This window comes from Strongylocentrotus purpuratus, unplaced genomic scaffold (assembly GCF_000002235.5).
Source record: "Strongylocentrotus purpuratus isolate Spur 01 unplaced genomic scaffold, Spur_5.0 spur5_scaffold_5, whole genome shotgun sequence".
Lineage (NCBI taxonomy): Eukaryota > Metazoa > Echinodermata > Echinoidea > Camarodonta > Strongylocentrotidae > Strongylocentrotus > Strongylocentrotus purpuratus.
Window position 1 is genome coordinate 8,472,424 of NW_022145611.1, and position 23,280 is coordinate 8,495,703.

The 23,280-nt window shown below is 35.2% G+C and overlaps 1 protein-coding gene across 1 annotated transcript; it reads left to right on the plus strand.

Annotated features, from left to right (window-relative positions):
* Window positions 1-23,087, plus strand: LOC578817 (exocyst complex component 5). The gene is made up of 19 exons (XM_030999402.1): window positions 1-178; window positions 4,030-4,275; window positions 5,148-5,345; window positions 6,220-6,284; window positions 6,743-6,771; window positions 7,698-7,807; window positions 8,557-8,601; window positions 8,971-9,024; window positions 10,310-10,396; window positions 10,995-11,071; window positions 12,268-12,477; window positions 13,242-13,398; window positions 13,887-14,119; window positions 14,768-14,854; window positions 15,769-15,877; window positions 17,454-17,610; window positions 18,342-18,400; window positions 19,090-19,191; window positions 21,209-23,087. Exons 1-19 carry the CDS (start codon window positions 155-157, stop codon window positions 21,293-21,295), a joined length of 2,136 nt encoding a protein of 711 aa, XP_030855262.1. The 5' UTR covers window positions 1-154; the 3' UTR covers window positions 21,296-23,087.
* Window positions 23,088-23,280: the final 193 nt, after the last annotated feature.

The following is a 23,280-nucleotide window of genomic DNA, read 5'->3' on the forward strand; positions in this document are numbered from 1 at the left end:
CGCCCTCTTTTGACAAAAGGTATACAGTTTTGCCGATGCTAATGTCTTCCGGTATTTCTGCAAGGAAGCAGACGAAAAAGTCGATGAATTCTCACGTTCTGCTGTCCTTTGAAGACCTGATTCAATCTGTTCATTATTCTACAACCGAAGTGCAATGTCATCTCTAAAAGAATTTGCGGTGAGTTAGCTATGTGATGAACCAAAAACAGTATGGCTTGCCTGCTGAGAGTGAGACTTGAGTTGCACTGTGACAGAAGTCAATTGTCATTAATGTCAATGCAAATCATATGCACGTAGACTAGATCTAGGTCTAGATTTTTACAAAAACAACAGTCAGACAATTAATGTTATGAATAACTTTTGTTAGCGATAGAAAAATTTGATTCTTAAAAAATTAGCTACCATTCATTCATACTGCAAAACAATTGATTTGTTTGCAAATCAATGATTTGCCAACAAATCATTGCATGCAACATTTGGTGACGTTTAGTCCAGAAAGAAAGAAAAAAAAAATTGTATTACTTAGGCCTAGTCTAGACTATTAAATGTTCAAGATGTTTTGTTCTTTGCTTTGCCTTTGCAGTGTATGCAGTAGCTGCCACTAGCCTTATGCTACTGAATGAAGGACTTGGACGAAATATGATATTGATTATATCACCAAGCCTTAGTTGGTACCCATACCCCTGTGTAACTCCAGGGAACTCTAGAGTTTATATATGAAAACAGTTCAAGCGGCGGGTTGGGTCACATTTTTTTGAAATGTAAACGGGTAAAGAGGTATGCCTAGTCTAGTATTAGAGACTAGAGTCTAGTTACAATTTTGACTTAGGGTCTACAATGTTTTCTGACTCCTCTGGGCATCCGTTCAACCACTTAAAATTATGAAAATAGGAAAAAGTCTTTGATGGAAAAAAGGGTGATTCCTCGTCTTAACCCACTACATCCAATGTTGTACAACATGGCGAAGAGAAAGTATGCATGCCCGGTAATGGCGCAGCACATGCATGCATACTTTCTCTTCTCGTTTGATTTTTTGAAAAATTTGAATCTAGTAAAAGTAGTAGCTTTAGCTACCTAGAATATATTTCATTCACCATTTTGTCAACACATCATTTGAAAGATTCCGAAGATGTGACATTAAAAACTTGTTCAATTCCTGGATATCCAATCTGTCCTGACAGCAAGGCAGCATATATATAATGCAGTGCTTTGAGAATTTGAACTGTTAAACCTCTAAATTGCAGAGGTAATTATGCCATATCAGTCCTCAAATCTATTACTCTAACACTTCTTGCCTTTTACAATGGTGAATGATCAGGTAGATCTACAAGACTAGTATAAGTGAAAACATTTTGAAACATTGTGGTGACTTTTATGTTACTACAAAAAACTGCATGGTATTTCTAGCAATGGATAAACAAAGGTTCAATCCTCACCTCTTTTGTGAATAACCTTACCTCAGCCTCAGATACAAAGATGCTGCATAAAATACACTGTAAGAACCAACCACTCGGTTCATATAATAATGCGTTAACCCTGCAACAAGACAACTGTGGATGTACATGTAAATATCTGATCTAGGCACACACAAGTGATTCAAGCCCTAGAATGATGATGATGAACTCCTGCTGTTTTGGGTTCTCAAATTCTCTCCCAACTTCCCCTTCCCCTGGCTTCCTACCCCTTCCCTCACCTTCCTGTGTTTCTAGGGGACTCATACATGCGGGGGCGGGTGAAAGTGACCTTCAAGTTTGACTGACAAGTTCAAATTCAGAGCTGAGTTGCCATGTTCTGTCCATGATGCATTGAATTAAAGAGATTGTTTGTTTATGTCAAATGATTTTGATCATTTTGTGTCCTTCATGATGTACCAAAGGAATTACATGTAATGATTAAAGTAAGAAGTATACTTTTTCTTGAAATTTGGTCTGATCCATGGTACAGTTGGGCTATCAACTGATTAAATACTAAGATCTCAAATATTGTCTGTAACCTATCCATCAGTCCAAGTAATATGGGCTAGTTCAACTTTTGTCTTCATTAGCAAATGATTCAAAACAGAAATTGCACAAAGTGTCTCTTTTCTATCTTGGATTACAAAGTAAGCAGTTAGAAGATTGGTTTAAAATGAACAGATACTTTGTAGAGGTGTCGTAGTTAAGACAGTGATTAAAAAGCTTGACTGAAAAGGTTTGGTTGAGCCGCAGCACGACTCTGGTAACCTGTGGAAAGACATTAATCTACATTTGCCGCTCTTTACCCATGTGGTAGTAAATGGATGCCTGTCAGGAGAAGGGAATCTGCATTAAGCACAAAAGAGAGCTTCGACTCCGAGTTATTGTTGTTTACATGTAATTTAGGGAAGTCAGTCAGTTTATGAGCACCTCACACAGTGATTATAAGTGCTTCATGTCTATGAGAATCCAACAATCATGTCTTACTAACTTACTTTAAAACAGCAATGCTATAGGACTATGCATGTTCATCGATTGTAGATTTCTCCTTCAGTGGTTATTCATTATCCTTGTCATTTCAAATAAAATAAGTGGGAAATGACAAAAATGGTATCCTTTAATGACCAACTTTGAACCTGAGAGCTTAGTCATGACATTGTCTCTCCATGTTTTAGTGACTGACAGCTGGGCACAGGGCCAGCCCTCATCTTACTCACAATGTCATGTCTGTGGTGAAACACTTTCACACCGGATGATCAGAGAGGGAGAGAGAGAGAGAGACAGACAGAGTAGAAGAGGGGAGAGAGTTGAAGAAAGCGGAAGAGAGGGAAAGAGGTGAAAAGGGGGAAAAAAGAGATTGAGAGAGATAGAGAGAGACAGAGACAGAAACAGAGAGAGAGAGAGAGAGAGATACAGACAGAGTAGAAGAGGGAGGGAATTGAAGAAAGTGGAAGAGAGGGGAAGAGGTGAAGAAAGAGAGAGACGGGGAGAGAGAGAGAGACGGGGAGAGAGAGAGAGAGAGAGAGAGAGGGTGAGAGTGTGACAAACGAGGAGAGGAGAGGGTGAAAGAGAGCGTGTGTGCATCAGTAGAGTACATGTAGATCCAACCCAACTACATTGTCTTGTGCTGCGGCCAACAAAGTAGGGCAAGTCCCAACACTTTGATAATACCTGTACTTCTAAGCGAAGACACCTACTACTCTCACTACACAGCACACCAGCTTATATCATGGCTGCTAAGTATAGGGTTAGGAGTGTGAAGGGTAAGAAAGTGACAGATCTCACTAGTTTTATGGTAAGTAATTCTGCACTATTTGGAAGATCTAGATTGTGAAAAAGTTTGTGAATTGTTGAAAGTAAGCTTGAATTTGTGTGGGTACTCCATTGATGTTTTAATTTGCTGTTATGATTTAATGCGTAAAATTATCTTTAAATTTTGTTATATTCACCCCCCCCCCAACACACACACATACACACACACACACACACTCCATGTTGCAAATGGCAGTAGTCTACACTCTTGAAAATGTCTCTTAATTTTTTTTGTTTAATTTTGATTTCCACAGATTTTATTTAGATTTTTTCCCTTCCATTTAGTTGTTTCTAATTGCATACTTGGTACCACAACAACTGTAACCAAATAGTGCGGTATGGTATGTAATCCTGTAGGATTTTTTTGCCAAAGTTAATTTTTGTTGTTGTTGCTGTTTTGGCTTCAAAAGGGTCCCAATTGGCCAAAAATGATGATGTTCAAATTTTCAGACCCCTCCTTCATTTCCAGGGGGTCCATATTGGGCGCCAAAATGGCTTATATAAAGCGCGATAGGGAAATTTGGTGTCTTCGGGAAAATTTGAACCCCATCAATTTCTGATAGCTTGGACCCCAATGAATCCAAAAATGCAACAAACAAAAAAAATCAACTTTGGCACAAAAGTCCTACGGGAGCTGTTTCAGTGACATATCGTACCACACTAAAATGCTGTACACCAAATTCATGTTCTATCTAACATATTCAACATAATCATAATATCATCTTGCAACTCTTCTCCTTCTCTGTCTCTCTCTCTCCTACAGAAGTCGGACTTTGACCCCGAGCAGCACGTGGAGCAGCTCGCCTGGCGCGTCCTGGGAGGGGACACCAGGGATGGACCGGGGAGCTTTGATCCCAAGAAGATGCTCAACGCCTTTGTGTGTACCATCGAGGAGCTGAAGCTGAGCTCGTCCAGGGTGGAGGAGAAGATCACCAAGCTGGAGCACGGCATGAAGACGGAGATGAAGCAGCACGCCAAGCGCATCTCACAGCTTCAAGATCATAACAAGGTAATAGATGGGATCTGAGTGGGCATTACAAAACATTTACTCATGTGCAATGTTTATGTATTCTCATGGCTATCCCATCTGTAATTTGATAGAGACTGGTCTTCTTGCATACAATGATTTTTATTTTATTTTTGCCTGTATGTGGAATAATAATCATTTTTATCCAAGCTGTAAAACTTATTCTGAAATTTTTCTGAAATTATATTTTGCTTTGACTCTGTATAATATAAAACCTTTAATAGTGGTTGTTATATTCCAGTCTTTCAGTATATCTTTAAATAGCAACATTTGATTCATTCCATAGCAATGGGTTTTGTCACCTCAGATGTCTTTGTATAACAAAGTGACTTATCTACCCCATTCAATCAAAATGTCAGCCAATCAAAATGTGTTCCAAAAACAACTGAAAACCTATCTAATGTCTGAATTCCTTAGTTAAGACGTAGTGTATTTCACAATATGATGTAATTAACGTTGTTGAATTATATTTAATTATGTTAAATTATTTTTGTTCAATGTACTTACCTTGTTAGGCGCCTTGAGCATCTCTTGGGGTGGATATGTGCGCATTATAAATGTTGTTATTATTATTATTATTAGTGAATTTCAGAGTACATGTTTTTTATAACAAGATGTCATTGCGTAATTATGCTTTGCTTGTTATTTGCAATTTGTGTAAATGAATGTGAATCATATAAACCCCCTTTAGAGAGACCATACAAAGATGGTTCGATAATACATGGTTGTTTTAGGCTTTGATGAATAGAAATCTCCCAAAACCTGTCAATTTGACAATTAAATCTCTTTTTCTTTGTTCTCTCACATATTAAACCCATGCCTTTCCTTGTAATCTTTTCCCTTGATGTACACAGCTTGCCTTCCTTCACTTCCAAGAGCTGGATGAGCGCATCAACAGCGTAGCCACCAAGGTGGTTCACCTAGGGGACCAGTTAGAGGGTGTCAACACCCCCCGGTCCAGGGCAGAGGAGGCCCTTAAGCTCATCCAATACTTTGCAGATTTCATGGATGATTTTGGACCGACGGCGGACATCTTTAATGATCCTGATAAGGTAGGTGCATAGTGGATGAATGTGTTTTTGGAGTGCTCTGATGTTTGCTTCAGCAAGACATGCTCGAGGCTGCATTCCATATGGTTGAACAAATATTGTTTAATCCAGTGACCAGGGTAACAATAAGACTGTAAGTGCATAGGTCTGTTGTCACTGGTAAAGTGCTTTTGAAGTAACAGTTATTGCAATGTTAAGGTCGAGGTTGCTATTGGGTTCTAGGTTATTGGTTAGGGTAAGAATTGGGTTTAGTGTCAGGGTTGAAGTTGGGAATTGTATTACTGTAGAATGACGTAGGATGACGCAGCACAACTGTTGGAGGAGCAGGCTAGGTGCCATACAATATATTTTGTGGGAATGGGATAGGAAGGTTCATGTAGGCCTGGCTGTATGGTAAACCTAAGAGAATTCACATGTGATCTGTCTGAAACCTCTATATGCAGTACAGATGTGCAGACCCAATGTCGTTGAAGGAAGTAAGATTGTCAACTTGCAAGCCCCAGTTATACAATATTGATTCATCCAAGAATATTTTTATGTAAGGCCAATTTGATGACTCAGTTATTGTGTATAGGAGTAGCAGTGTCAAAAGGGATAATCTTGGCAGGTGAATTTTAAAGAATGTAAAATTAAGAGTATATATTGTATTTGAATATAAAGTATAAGGCAGGATAGTTGGGCCACTAGGAATGGGGAGAAATGATAGCATGCTGGATACAGTCCTTACAATGTCAAACATATGGACATATGAATTTTTATGTTTTAGTTTTAGTGCTAAATATTTTAATCTTTGTTTGATTTAGTAGCAACTATAGTGCTATACATGTATGACATAATATCTTATTGTCTGAACTCACTGTGTTGTTCTTTCGTGAAGTACCAAGAAGCTGCAGATGTGATACAGAAGCTGCAACTGATTGCGCAAGAGTTACCACAAGATCAGTAAGTCTGAATTATTGTTAGTTGACTATACTCATTGTCATACTGTACTGCTTCAAGTGGTTGGGCTGCACCATGGTGATGATGATGGTTCTCTGTTGCAAGCTCAGGCAATTTATGTTAGAGAATGTGACAGCAGCAATATATCAGCTTGAAATGTACCTGACTTTTCTTGAATGATGAAATTCTGTTCTCTCACTTTATAAACTTATGTTGTTCGTCTCTGGCAATTTTTGCACCACGTTCCATTTCATTAAAGAATCAAAATAAGGTTGCAAGTTTGTAATTGTGTTTAGGGTTAGAAATTTGTATGTCAGCAGATCTAAGTTTGAAGGAGGAATTGGCTTTGTGTTATTCATTGAGCAGTTGATGATTAAGCATTTATCATATGATTTAAACTTTCTTTGCAAGAAGTATAATCTTTTACAATTTACTCTTTATATATTTCCATTATCTTTCAGATTTGATAAACCAAAGAAGAAGATACAAGGTGAGTTTAGAGTACATGTATTTAAATCTATTCAAACATCTTGTAGGTTCTTATGTATTCCATATAATTGCTTCACTCATAATTTGCTAAATGGAAAAGTTCAAGAAGATGACAAGAGATAAAAGATGAACTAGTTTTGATGAAAGCCACAGATTGAAGTACAAAATGAGATGGATATTTAGATTCGCTTTGGCAATTTCTGTGGTTCATTTTCATTTGAAAGAAAAATCCTTGTAAATGGCCTATCTATACTTATAGGTTTGACTGCACACAATATGTCCCTGTCAATCATTGCCAAATATTCCCATTAATATCCCTTCTATGAATATTCATTAGTTTTCTAAATACATGATTGGTCAATTGGTGGTCACGTGATCAAATATAATTTCACTATTTGAAACAAATCTCTGTCAGAGCTCCGAATATTTTCCACTATTTTTTCATGGTCAGAACTGCGCATGCTCTATGAGATTTTCAGGTAGAAAAGCATTGTGACGTCACATCATGTTCAGTCAAAAATAATGCACAATTAGCGCGTCTCATTAAATGCGCGTTAATATAATTGTGCGCAGGTTAAATTGACAAATTCAAACTGATTATAAACTTCTCTCCCAATGTGGGTGACATAAGAATAAAGTTAAAAACCATAATGCCAGCCAATCATTAATCAAACGTTCGGATCGTAACGAAGTGATATAAAACAAATATACCAAGCATTTAGTTCGTAAGAATAGTGGAAATTATATATCTTCGGAGGGACTGCAATAGTTACTATTTCTTCCTCGGGGCTTTGCCCCTCGGAAAAAATAGTACTTTGCCAGTCCCTCCTCAGATAAATAATTTCCACTATTCTTTCTCACAGCTTCGTATATTTGTACATTATAATTTTGTTCAATGTGCTAGAATCTTATTTCTTATTAATACAGACAAATATAATCAGATAGAGGAGGATCTCATCTCAGATTTCAGACTTTATTTCCAGGAAGCTGAGGTTGAGAGAATGAAAGAATTGGCCAGTATTCTCATTCATTTCAAGGTGAGATTTAATTAAAGGTATCATTTAATGGATTTTATAAGAAACGTGCTAGACCATGAGGCTAGATGACGCAATGATGTATTAAATTGAATTGAATTGAATTGAAATTGACATTTATTTCCTTCTCATTGACAATATGGTCAACACTAAACAATTAGAAAAGTACGGTAAATAAATTTAGAAAGTATAAGGAGGTGAAAACCTAGAAAGCAATTGCTTATGTTGGGAAAGCCCTTGCCAAATAAGGCCAATATTTATGAGTAGTGACTAGGGGTTGGGAACTTCCTTCTTTAATCATGGGATATCCATGATATTATAGTTATTTATCTCATGGAATAAATAAAATTTTCGTTAGTCTTATTGAATATTGACATTGATTTTTGTTCTTTTCTAAATGTTGAAAATATTCTATGTAACTTTCATGTTATGTTAGATGTTTTTAAAGTCATATTCTCAGCCCGAAAGTAATCATTTGAACTAATCTTTAATATCACCATGACAAAATGTCTGATTAATGTTCAGGCTGATAGTGCCGAGTGATGCAGTGCCAGTGTGCATCTGCTATCCTCTCGCTGTTATCACTTGCATGCTGTGAACATGTCTATAAGAATGTCAATGACTATTCACGTTTCATAGACAACAAATATGCAAAAGAGAAAGAAATAGACTAGAATTTGAAGATTTGGGGTTGTACATAGCATAATAATATACTTATTTTCTTTGTATGATTTCTTTTTCTTTCCATTCAGGGTTACAATCGATGTGTGGATGCTTTCATCGAAGAAAGTCAAAGGGTAATTATTATTAATTTCTAAAATTATATGTATTGCATTTATGGATTCATTGTGTATAGGAGAATTTAAAACTTAACTTATATTTTTAGCCTTACGTTTACACTGCAAAACAGGAAAAGTTTTCAGCACTTGTATTTGTCTAGGACATTAATTTTTTTTTTTTTAACATTATACCAATCTAGTTAATGTCAGGAGTGAAATATCAATGATTTGTAAGTGCCAGAATTATAATATTAGGCATTAAGGCATTAGGCATGTATTTTGTATTCTATTATAAAAATTATGTAGAATTGTATTTTAATTCTTCTATTATATTGCAAATATATCTAATGGTAAATAATTTTTTTTTTCATTTTTTTTTCTCTTTAGGATTGTTTCATTCTTCAAGATGTATGTGAAGATCTACTACCACTGTGCAAGAAGGTAAGAAATTCATGCGATACCAGACTAGAATATTTAGTGTTTGTACGTTTGATGTAGTAATTTATAAGTGGATTTGAATAAGCATGTTCATGTCAAGCTAAAATTGCAATGAAATATTACAAGTACATATGTAGATTGTTGTAAAGAGACATGGCAGGGTGTACAAACATGACAACTCTGTAAATGCCCATATTAGTGTTTAAAAAATAAAAAAATAAAATAAAGTCAAGTCACAGTCGTATAATATACAACTATTAACATTATACCTTCGCGTAGTTATATCCCTACAGAAATAAATCAGTTTCGTTATGCATATTAACCCCCCTCCCCTACAAAAAGTCAAGTCACAGGCACATATATATTGCAGTGCTGGGCAATTCCACGGTAACGGAAGGACACTCAGACAAGATTTTTGAACTTCAGGTTCATACTAAAAAAATTGTTTTATTAGTATAAGATGTGAAACAGTACAGATATAATACCTATATAAGTGCCTTTAATTCTCCCCAAAAAATTGTCATTATAGTTAAGTAGTTTAAGAATGTGCATATTAATTATCTCGGTAACGGAAGGACATAAAAATGGACATGGTTTTTCCAGTTAATTAGTGTTTATCCAAACTTTGTGAAGTTGATGAAGCTTTCCACTTGACTGAAGCACATTTTGTTCCCCATAGTTTAATACATACTAATAAAACATTTCTTTTAATATGAACCTGAAGTTCAAAAATCTTGTCTGAGTGTCCTTCCGTTACCGTGGAATTGCCCTGCTGCTTACAGCCAAATGTAGAATTCCAATGCTTTCCGATCTGTCAAATGCCAGTAACATACAAAAACATACAAATTTGATGAATAAATTTGTCTGTCTGCTTATTACTAATTTGTTTCTTAATTTGTGTGTATCAGATTTCCCTTAATGACATGAAGATGAACACCTTGATTCTTAATGTATTCTGCAGCCTTGAGTGTATCACATCACTGATTCAACTATGAATTCTATTTGCAATGATTACATAGATGTCATAACATTGATCCTTGATATATTAATTATCTCAGAGAGTATTTGATCCCTGGTATGACTCTGATATCTCTTTGACTATATGTAGGTCAACACATTATTTAATAACATATTTAGTAGCCTAGCGAGTATCGGATCTCTGATCTGATGATGAATTCTATTTGTAATGATTTCATGTAAAGCCATCCCCTTAATCCATGATGTATTAATTATCTTAGAGTGTATTTGATCATGGATTTGTCTTTATTTTCTCTTTGATTTTATATAGGTTAACACCTTGATTCACGATGTATTCAGTAGCCCTGAGAGTGTGATGGGCAGGTTTGTTGTCAACCTCTATGAAGATAAGTTACAGGTGAGATACGTACACTCTATATTCATTTGTTTATTCATTTGTTTATTCATTTAGGTAGTGTCTCATTCCTGCTTTGAAACCTGAACACTAATAACAGCATTGTGGTAAAGTGTGTTTAGTTTAAAAACTATCACATGAAGCTCTTAAAAGTTGTGGAATCAGTTTGTATCACATTTTCAAATTTAGTAATGTGTATCACAACGTTAGCTTCCGTCTAGTATATTTCATTGATGAATAAATTATTTTGCATTTTCTCTGGGATTTGATTTGCTAAAGATTTAGGGTTAAGGTTAGGTTTGTGATTTGGTTTGAGGTTAATTTTTGTGTTAAGGAAGAGTGTTAGGTCAGTGTTTGGTACGTTGTTGAAGGGGAGGATCTTCGGTTAATGTAGGAAAAAGACATTTATCGCAAAGCAATGATTGCAGGAGCATGTGTCACAGAACCAGTGCAAAAAATGAGAATGCCCGACTTTAATGTATTCACAGAGAGACTAGCTCACAATATTTTATTCAATTATGTTAATGAAATCAGTTATCATGGTATAATGTTCAATTTACGTTATGGATAAGTGAGTTTGTTTTTCATTCTCTCCTTATAGACACATGTGAAAGGCAAGCTGACTGATAAGAGTGATTTAGAGCATTATCTGAAAAACCTGCAACATTTGTATGTAAGGTAAGCAGTGTTTTGAAGATCGTAGTGTAAAGACTTTCCTTTTATTTGAAGTAATGACATGAATAACTTAGAATTATTTCTAGTAAGTTGCTTTGATAAAGATAATAAAAGATAATGTATGAATTATAACGTGCAGATATCCGAAAATTTTGATCATAGTCAGTGTGTAGAGGTGTCGTGGTCTAGTGGATATGTCACCGGACTGTGGATCACAAGGTCCGCGGTTCAAGTCCCGCCGCAGCACTAATGTCCTTTGGCAAGACATTGATCTACATTTGCCACTCTCCACCCACGTGTTAAATGGGTACCCGTAGGATGCGAAAGCTAATGTGGTTGGATTAGCAAGTGTGCGCTTGTAAAAATGACGCCTGGCTGGAATGCTCCCCAGGGAGTGGAGAATGTGCATACATTGTGTGCGGGTAAGCCTGAATCCAATGACCGGGGTAATAATATACTTATCTGTAAAGTGCTTTGAAAGGGCCTCCAGTCCTGAAAAGCGCTATATAAAAACGAGCCATTATTTTTTTTTTTAACGAAAATGCAAATTACATTAAAAACAATAGCTCAACAGATAATCTACAGGTAGTGAAAATATAATGTATGTACCTTTACAGATGTTGTGTTTCTTATTACAATGTCACTACCCAAAAATTCCTTTGAAATACCTATGCAGAAGCTGGACAAAAAAAAAGTACATTTTCTACCCCACACTTGACACAGTATCGCTCCTAGAACACTCATTGCCATACAACAGACAGACCTGCAGAGTATCTGTGAGGATCTACGGTGTAATTCCTTAGTTGGAGAGGACAAGTGTGTGTAAAGTACCTTTCCTTAGACTAAGGTCTTTTTTGGATTTTCTCTCCAGGATAGACAGGCTAACAAGCGCCCTGGTAAAGTTTCTGCTATGATAATATGCGCACCTCCTCAGTTGATATATACATGTTTGTGTACTTCTATTCTTCTACTTGTCAAAGCCTGTTCAGCATCTAGACAAGGGTTCTGCTGACGATGGTGGATGGCTTGTGCGAATTTGTGCCAAAGTGTTCACATGGCGCAAGTAAAGGACCCTCCATTAAGATCTTCCATTGCATGCTCCTTGGCAGAGTACTTGCTAGGATCAAAAGAGCATCTTAACCTAAGATTGGTTGCATAAAGTACCCTTCAGTAAGATCTTTTTCGTGTTTTCTCCCCAGGACGGACAGGCTAACGAGCGCCATTGCGGAGTACCGGCTAGGATCCGATGCCCACCTCCTCAGCCGTCTCACCAAGAAGATCTTTGGAGCTTATCTCAACAAGTACAACGTAGCAGAGACCAAGCATCTGAAGGAGAAGATGGCGGAGCACCTTGAGATGTATTACAAGGGACTTAGTCACACCAAGAAGGGTCCCCAACCTGTAGATAGGTGAGCTTGCTTGCTCTCTGCGTTTTCTGCGTTTATAAGATTTATTATTTATCATCATCATGACTGGAAACTAGAAGTTTGACGGAGTTCAAAAAAATAAATCAGAAATTTTCTTTGACAAATTCTTGTTGGAATGTGAAAGATTTAAGTTTAAAAGGTATGTTTTTTTAAATACATGATCACACATTCAGACCAAAGGACATTTGTGAACATAGTAGGCATGCAGATAGACATCTAGATAGGTAGATTGATAGATAGATAAACAGCTTGACAGCTAGAAAGATAGATAGATAGATAGATGGAAAGATAGATACATAGATCGGATGAGAAAGTACATGGTATGGATGTAATTAGTAGATCAAGAAAGAGAGAGAAAGATGTAGAGAAATTGATTCTATGTTCAGATGCTTTTTTGTTTTAATAGTCATCTAAAAAGAGTATAAAGTTTCCTTTTTTACATTGGAACAGTTGATCTTCATCCCCCTTTCATACATTCTTACACAAGTGACTACTGTACTAACTCCAAAATTTACTTAATCTGAATGTACAGGTAACTGTGCATAACTTGAAGTCACACAAGTCAAATTCGCCCCAAGTCAAATTAATTATTTGGACCAAGCTATGGAAAACCTGTGTTATCTACACTTCCTAAGTCGACTTTTGCATAAGTTGAACTATTACTTGCGATCCCAGCAGATACGACTTATGTGGAGTTATAACTGTGTTTAAATCTAACTTGGACCTCTTTTATGCTCTCCCTTCAGGTTCCAGGACCTCCAGAACAAGATCAGGACCAAGGCCCCTCTGAACATTGTAGGAGCAGCCCCGGTGGCAGACTACAAAGGAGAGACCTTCCTGTCCCAAGAACTAGCCCTGAACCTCCTCTATGAAGCCAAACTAAGCTTTACTAGATGCCAACTGGTAAATAATTCTCATATAAAATATATTTATGGCTCTTATTGAAAGAACTTGAATGGTCATGTCATCTTTGTTTAAAATATTTGTTGAAGTTCTGCCAGAATTCAATGTTCCTTGTCTTACTTTGAGATTATTTAGGTTAGTTTGAGCCCATCGTGACTCCTGAACTAAAGAATACAATTTCTTGGTTAAAAACTTTTCTTAAACTGGTATAGAATTCTGTTAAAAGGACATTAGTGTCACGGCGGAACTCGAACTGCAAACCTTGTGATCCACAGTCCGGTGACGTATCCGCTAGACCATGAAACCTCTACAAAGATACACACCCCCAAAATGGATAATAATTTGTGTTTTATGAATTAAAGATCATTTAGATTGAGATTCACCTGCATTAAATATTATCAGCATATAATCTCTTTGACTTAATACTGGCCATATTTCATGAATGAACATGGATCACACTTTACCAAGTAAATTTTTTAAACTTCCAGCTGTCAAATCAGTCCAATATTGCCAAGAATGCTTACGACATCTTCTGCATCCTGATCGACTTCATGTGCATTGAGCACATCGACTATGCCCTGGAGCTGGGGCTGACTGGGATCCCGATGGGTGAGCCTCGGTCTCCTCCTGCGAGCTACTTCTTTGAGATCGTCTGCCAGGCCAACGCCATCTTCCATCTCCTGGAGAAGCAGTTTAGTGATATCCTGGTTCCTCTCATTAGGTGGGTGGTTTTGATATAGACAATTCTCTTTCACTATGTGTCATATTGATGATTGATGATTAAGTTGAAAGTGTAAATCCATTCCAAGAGATGCTTTTAAAAGGAATCTTGCAAAGTTAAACGGCATTAGAAAAATTGTGTTTACAGATTTTATTTCAAGATTTGAAAAAAGAAAAGTTGAGATGTCACCATCACGATTATCATGATCATCATTGTCACCATCTTCATTATTATCATCATTATTATCATCATTATTATCATCACTTTTATCTTCATTATTATTGACATTTCTATCAACACCTCCATCATCATCATCATCAACGTTATCTTTATTATCATCATCATCATCATCATCACCATTATCTTTACATCATCATCATCATCATCATCATCATCATCATCATCATCATCATCATCATCATCATCATCATCATCATCATCATCATCATCATCATCATCATCATCATCATCATCATCATCATCATCATCATCATCATCATCATCATCATCATCATCATCGTTACTCTCTTACCAACATTATAAATATCGTCTGTTTGGAGCCTGAAGGGCTTTAAAGATCTCATATACTGAACATCATTATCATTATGTAACTATCATTATTATGTCAATCTTTCTGTGATTCCACAGTTCCACTGAGCAGCACACAGAGTGTGTGGCAAAGAAGAAGACCTTGATGGAGCAGATGGAAGGGAAACTGGAGACAGGAGTTGACAGGTAAGGAGACAAAGTGATTAGTATTGCTGCAGTTAGTCCTGAAAATTTGAAAGCAATCTTTTAGTCTTCTCATTGTTCTCATTGCTTCTTGATCTTTGATGTCCTTTTTCTGTCGATATCATACTTCCTGGCTGTTTTTTGTCTTCCATCCGACCAGTTCCCATATCTCATCAATATAGTGACCAATATAAATATTTCATATCTTAGAATCTTCGGATGACAGATGTATCAATATTTAATGAATACAAGTTTGTATAGGAAAAGCAATTATTACAACTAGATTATTATTAAATTATTAGAATTTAGCATCTTAATTAATCTAGGATTTTGAATACAGTGTGTATTCCAATTAGGCTAGGTATTTGGTTGTGTTATAATTGTGATGTATTACAACACAGTTTGACAGAATTGGTATGTACTATGTCACTGTAGAAAAATATGTGTTACATGCATAGATCTGAGACAAGAATTGGTAGACAATAAAAAAGATAGGTATGGAAAAATTCCACATTTTATGAGCACAGTATGGAATACGGTATGTGTATGGGTCAAGTTGAACTTGTTTATTTTCCTTTGCAATAATAAAAGATAAGTATGGAAGGACACATGTTTATGAGCCAAGTGTGGAATGCCACATAATTATTACCAAGTCCAATTCCTATGAAGTACCTTGCAAACTTCCTCTGGAACAAGCTGCCAAGTGACATTCGAAATATTCAATGCCTAGAAACCTTTCAGAAACATGTTAAAAAGGTTCTATTTACTGAGAGTTACTAATGATAATATGTTGCTAAAATTCTGGAGAGAGATTTGTGTATTTTGTTTTGTATAGCGCCTTGGGTAAATTATTAGTTAAGTGCGCTTTATAAGTATTTATAATTATTATTATCAACTTGCCTCATGTTTCTTCTCAGGCTAATAAGTGCCATATGTGGATGGCTCAAGCACCTGCTGTCGTCTGAGCAGAAGAAGACTGACTTCAGGCCTGAAGCAGAGGCAGGGATGGTGACACCTTTCTCCCCCGTGAGTTTAGCAGATTCTTTTCTAATTCCAAATAACTTAAATTACTATTAGGATGACTCTAATTTGAAAATTCTGAGTAGAGTAAGATGCAGCACTTCTCCTTTTAGGTATACAACCCAAGACACCAAAGGCAATAAGTTTATTTTCCTTCTATTTGTTTGTCTGTCTTCGGTAGTATTCTGTTTTTATATGCTCACACTGACACCTTCAAAATAGACAAATTCTTGGTGTACCGCTGCCCTTTTTAGCCCCATTAGTATTACACATGATTAAAATATACTGTACATTTTGTTTCATTGTCCTACACCCCATTTGTGCTACCTATTTATTGAACAAATGTGAACTTTCAAGAGTAAAGTTATGACTTGTATTTAAATGCTTTGTTTGTTGTGTGATAATGCATGAAATATAAAATATATTCCATGAGAATAAACGTGGTGGTACCTGTTTCTGTCAATCCTCGCCACGACACCAACCTGTGGCACATCATTAATCTACATTTGCCACTCTCCACCCAGGTGAAGTGAGTGGGTACTGGTAGGAAAGGATTCCTTCAGTGCTTTCAGGGCAACTTAAAGTCCATTGGCACATGGTTAATCTACATTTGCCACTCTCAAATCAGGTGAAGTGTGTGGGTAATAATAATAATAACAGGCATTTCTATAGCGCCGTCTATCTAGAAATTCTATTCTGAGGCGCATTTATTATTACCCCGGCTTTAGCCTAGCTGCCATTACAATGCTCTATCATTTCAAGGAATTAATCCCTGCCAGGGACCCATTTCCCTCACCTGGGTCAAGTATGGCAAATGAAGATTAATGCCTTCCTTCAGTGCATCAGTGCCTTCATCAGGCAGCCGGGCTACAGCTCAGGTAGTAATCCAACAAAGCTCTATAGGAAATGCATACCGTAATTAATGGTGTATAAACCGCCCTCGTGTATTAACCGCACCCCTCTCTGTCGGCAGCAAGCCAGGTCCTTGTTAAAAAAAAACCCATGCGGGAAGGCCTTTCATTTAAGTGCGAGGTGCAGCTGAATGTGTAAGATCATTAACGTAAATTAAAAAACAGTAGAGGACCTAGGATAGAACCTAGTGGTATGCCGTGTAATAGAAGAAAAATTGGAGGAATTATTATTATAAACTACATATTGAGATCTATCAGAAAGATTACTTTCAAACCAAGATGACTGAAAAATTTGAGTGTTCTAGTTTCCGAGTGGTAAGTCAACACACCGATTACTTTTTTTTTGTTGGTGTACCGTGTATAAACTGCACCCTCGACTTTGAATTCTTTTTGGCGGCAAAAAGGTGCGGTTAATACACCGTTAATTACGGAAGATACATTAATGGATATGCATGGATATATTAATGGATATGCATCATACAAGAACAACTGAATATTATTGTAATCTTTTATAAATGTAATGCTTCCTGGGAGAAATTTCAAGATTTTTCAAGATTTTCTCTGACTTGTTTTTCAATACAGTTCGATCAATCGATCTTATTTACTGGGTGTAAGTCACAAGAATGTTTAAATAATTATTGCAATGGTTATTATTATTCTTCTTCTTTCAGGCTTGTGCTAAGGTGATATCCTACATGGAGAAGCAAGTGGATACGATCAAGAGATGCATGGACGGCAAGAACATCAATTCAGCACTAGCTGAGCTTGGGATACGGTTCCATCGGGTGGTGTATGATCATCTTCAGCAGTTCACCTACAACTCAATGGGTACGCTGTCTGTTTGAATCAGTTTTGTTTGATAGTCATTTCGAGAAACGAGACAAGGATGTTCAGTATTGCATCCAGTAGCAAATATCTTTGTGCTTTGCTGTGTTCGTAATATTTTTATAGAATTTTCAACTAATTTCATTGAATGCATCAACCTTTTCTGGAAACTTATCATGCACATGTACATCATAAAAGGATTCCAAAATAGATTCCATTGTATTTTGGGGGGATTTTTGGATACTATTAAGAGGGTAGATTTTTAAAAAAGGATTAAAATGCTTCCGATATTAGCTCTGAAATGCATGCTTTTTCAAGGAATCACATGGTTACTGTTGATTTTTATGATCTGTGTGAGACCAATAAATCTGTTGCATTATGGCTGATTTGCTAAAGGATTATCTCATGGATGATAATGTTCCCAAAATTTAAATTCTTAGATGGGATTTTAATCATGTTGATAACCTAATTTAAATTTGTAATTTGTTAAAGAAAATAGTATATTAATAATTAATTTAATGAATAATAGGATTTATATAGCCTGATGGATGACTTCAATAAATGTTGTCTTATAACTTTCAAAACTAATTGAATTAAACTAATAATTGATTTGGTCTTACACCAACTATATCCCGCAAAGATAATCATATTTAACAAAATCTATGACTTATAATACTACCTATTATCTCTGATCATCAAATATTGATCGAAATAAATCTTTCTTCTTTATGCAGGTGCTATGTTAGTGATCTGTGATGTCAATGAATACAGAAGGCTAGTCAAGAGCTTCAAGGTAATTGGTACTAATAGGTGGAAAGACAAATTACTTTTCCTCAGTATATTACAGTAAATCATTAACAGTTTTATACAAATGAGAAAAAAGGAGTGTTGTTCCTGTAAGACAATTTTTTTCTTCATTTCATAATGGTAGGGACACTTTCCAGAAATGTTTTAAAACAGCTTGAAGATAAGCTTGAGTTCTTGTAATGATAGAAAATAAATTCTCACAGAATCCAACAAAACTTACACTGAATGTTCAAGATTACAAATAAGTGACATGTGCCAAACGATTTTGGTAGAATTTTGTTTTTATTTTACTGGTTTAAACAATCAATCTAATGCAGGATAAACAATCCAGAATGATTTATAGCCATGTTCTCTTGACATACGATTCCCATACCAGAGCTTAAGATTAGCTTTAAAATGGCATAGGTGTAGAAGGTTCTTAAAAAAAGAAAAAGTTGTAGAAAGAATGGAATAGTGTATTTGTAATAATGTGAGAGCAGTCATAAGTGAAATTTTGAATAGATGAATAATTCTGCAGCCTGTAAAGTTAGTGAAATCTGTGGTGTGATACTATACAAAAGCGTAACACTCTCCTTGTATTATTACTATTATTGCTATCATAAGTTTTCTTATTGATATTACTGTTATTATTACTACATACTATTAATGCTGTTAATACTTACATTATCATCATAGGTACCAGTGGTGAACACCCTATTTGAGATGCTCCATTCCCTGTGTAACCTGTTGGTCGTAGCCCCAGAGAACCTGAGACAAGTCATTACAGGAGAACAACTGGTAAGTCTGGTACTAAAGAAAGGAAATACTACTCATGTTTGAGCCATTTTGAAAATGATTTCATGAAGAGAAGCTCATCTATCATGACTGTTCCTTCACAACATTGTCGCACCTTGATCAAAAGTCTCTGATTATGTATTATAAAGTTATATCACCTGTATTGTCATTATTTGATGTATTAAATTTAGTTATTGATTCACTATTACTGTGAAATTTGCAATGATCTTTCAGAAATTGTATGAGTCAATAAATATCAGAAAATTCAGAGGTGTTTTCTTAGTTAGGGAATCATCATCAGTGATTTGTAGGGCTGTATAAAAGTGTTTTTTGAGATCTTAAATAATTTAAGAAGATTTTAAAAAGAAACTTCCTATTTTTTCTGTTGGAAGAAGCATGTATAAAAGTGTTTTTTGAGATCTTAAATAATTTAAGAAGATTTTAAAAAGAAACTTCCTATTTTTTCTGTTGGAAGAAGCATGTATAAAAGTGTTTTTTGAGATCTTAAATAATTTAAGAAGATTTTAAAAAGAAACTTCCTATTTTTTCTGTTGGAAGAAGCATGTATAAAAGTGTTTTTTGAGATCTTAAATAATTTAAGAAGATTTTAAAAAGAAACTTCCTATTTTTTCTGTTGGAAGAAGCATGTATAAAAGTGTTTTTTGAGATCTTAAATAATTTAAGAAGATTTTAAAAAGAAACTTCCTATTTTTTCTGTTGGAAGAAGCATGTATAAAAGTGTTTTTTGAGATCTTAAATAATTTAAGAAGATTTTAAAAAGAAACTTCCTATTTTTTCTGTTGGAAGAAGCATGTATAAAAGTGTTTTTTGAGATCTTAAATAATTTAAGAAGATTTTAAAAAGAAACTTCCTATTTTTTCTGTTGGAAGAAGCATGTATAAAAGTGTTTTTTGAGATCTTAAATAATTTAAGAAGATTTTAAAAAGAAACTTCCTATTTTTTCTGTTGGAAGAAGCATGTATAAAAGTGTTTTTTGAGATCTTAAATAATTTAAGAAGATTTTAAAAAGAAACTTCCTATTTTTTCTGTTGGAAGAAGCATGTATAAAAGTGTTTTTTGAGATCTTAAATAATTTAAGAAGATTTTAAAAAGAAACTTCCTATTTTTTCTGTTGGAAGAAGCATGTATAAAAGTGTTTTTTGAGATCTTAAATAATTTAAGAAGATTTTAAAAAGAAACTTCCTATTTTTTCTGTTGGAAGAAGCATGTATAAAAGTGTTTTTTGAGATCTTAAATAATTTAAGAAGATTTTAAAAAGAAACTTCCTATTTTTTCTGTTGGAAGAAGCATGTATAAAAGTGTTTTTTGAGATCTTAAATAATTTAAGAAGATTTTAAAAAGAAACTTCCTATTTTTTCTGTTGGAAGAAGCATGTATAAAAGTGTTTTTTGAGATCTTAAATAATTTAAGAAGATTTTAAAAAGAAACTTCCTATTTTTTCTGTTGGAAGAAGCATGTATAAAAGTGTTTTTTGAGATCTTAAATAATTTAAGAAGATTTTAAAAAGAAACTTCCTATTTTTTCTGTTGGAAGAAGCATGTATAAAAGTGTTTTCTGAGATCTACAATAATTGAAGAAGATTTTTTAAAAGAAATTTCCTATTTTTTTCTGTTAGGAGAAGCATGTATAAAAGTGTTTTCTGAGATCTAAAATAATTGAAGAAGATTTTTAAAAGAAATTTCCTATTTTTTTCTGTTGGAAGAAGCATTTTAAAAGATATACCATTATAAGTTGATGTAAGCTCAGATGTGATAGTCCAAACTCCAGTCACACAATCACGACAAATACCAGACCAATAATGCAGTCCAAAAATTACATTTCCAGGAAGATGCCAGAATTTGTTTCAGTCAATGGTCTGTTTGGACCCGATACAGTCTGGTGGTATGAAACTGACTCATGGAACTATGCTGTTCAATGATTTGCAATATGTTTGACATGTAAACTGAGTATTTATTTCTCATCCATGTTACTACGCTCTTGTATTCCATCTTTCTTTCAGACTGGGTTAGACAGAACGGTGGTCATGTCGTTTGTGCAGCTGAGGTCGGACTTCAAGACAGCAAAAATTGCCCAGCTTCTCAGATAGCAACATCCTTTAACATCATAGTGGCCCAAGGCATCGTATATCAGTGGCGTAGTTTAGTCCTGGCTTCTTCTTGTTATCTTCAAAAGGCTCTGCAGCCTGTCCTGAATATCTTGACACCAAGACTTGAAGGAAAACGTTTGGTCACATTCACATAGCTTTAGGTCTTGAGGTCGAGACCTAGACATCACCAACCAGAGGCCAAGACTGATCTTTATTTCCCCACTGCTCAGACTGCCTCGTAGATGACGACATATCTACATCCTTGAGGACCTAGGCATCATTATAAACTATAGGAGGCTTGGTCAACAAGTAGCCAAAATCAGAATTCAACTTTGCATAGCCCTTGTGATGGAAGCATCTCTCTAGCATATACTCATTAGGAATTACATTCAGCAATTTTAGCTTGCAGCCAATTGGGGTTAGACTTCAAGATGTCCCATGGTATACTCAAATCAATGTCATGAAATCTAGGAGATGTCAGGCATTGCCGTATGCTTCTGAAAAATGAGCTTTGACGCAGATTGGATTGGACTTTAGGACAGCCAAGACAGAACAGCTCAAGAGATATAGAAACATTTTTCCAGCAAAGGAACATTATTTATCATCGTATGCCTCATTAATCTGAGTTATCTGACTCTCCTGGCAGCAGGGATGAGACTGTTGGACAGCTCACTTCCCTGAAGCAACATACATCACCATACCCTTCAACGGTCTAGTTGAGAAAAGCCCATGAACTAGCTTTCACACGTATCAGGGTCCTGTTTCATGAAAATGTTCATCAGTAGCAACTGCTCTCAGCCCATCAAATGCAATGATTTCAGGACCTTACATGTACATCAATTATTGTAATCTGTTATTGATACCAAGTTTTATGAATCAGGGGACAGAATGGATTTCAAAATTACACAGTTCTTGAGCACCTGTTCTAGAGGGTACTATTCCTAGAGCCATCAGACATCTCACCAATATCCCAAATTAAATTGTTATGTGAAATACTTGAGACATGGTGCATTATACACCACCAAAATGTTACATGATTTATTTTGGGCATAGGCAAACCAATATCGACAAAATAAAATTAACAAAGAAGAATAAATGTTAGTTTATGTTCATCAAAGCTTTAGATTCTTGGTTGTTTCATACAAGTTGAAACATGTTAAATAATGGATTACTCCTTATACAGTAAAGTTCTGTACCTATCGTGCAACATAGATATTTGTAGTTGTCATGGACATGGATTTATGCTGCCATCTGCAATTATATTGTGCATTCCAATTTGATAAAGATGATATCATTTAGGAAACGTATTGTTGGGGTTCGTAATTTATTATTTTACATGTAGCAGAACTGATCAAGCATTACATTGTATCTGACAAAAATTATACAGGATAAAAATGATGATGTGAAAATGTATTGAGTGATATTTACTTTGCAATGAGGCTAGAAAAAAGTCTACCAGTACAAGATTTGTTTGTTGCTTTCTTCAGTCTATTTTCCTTTGATTTACTGTATTGAAGGCAAAGACGATAAAAATATTTAAAAACTAATTTATAAACAATGTAACATACATTGAAGTTCAGATGAATGGCTTGAAATTTTAGCTCGCTTCTTTTTATTTACAAGCTTTGTGTCAGAATCTATGCAGAATAGAAAATAGCTGAGATATGGATAAAAACATCTGGTTACATATTTTCCATTATTCAAGTCTGCTTTATGTATTTCTTTTCACAAAATATTTCCATGTCAGTATGGATTACATTTTGTATTATCATTTGTGACAATATTGTCTTGATCATAAGAAAATTTGTCTCTTTCATTGAAAGCCTGGAGAATAGTCATTCCTTAAAAGGCAGTGGTTCTTATTTCTGCAGCAAAATCGTGGGGAGTGTTTAGGACAAATTATCTCTCCCCCCCCCCCCTTTTTTTTTCTTTCTTTAACCCATCCTGACTTATTTTCTTTAAAAAAAGTCACTTGAGGAAAGATG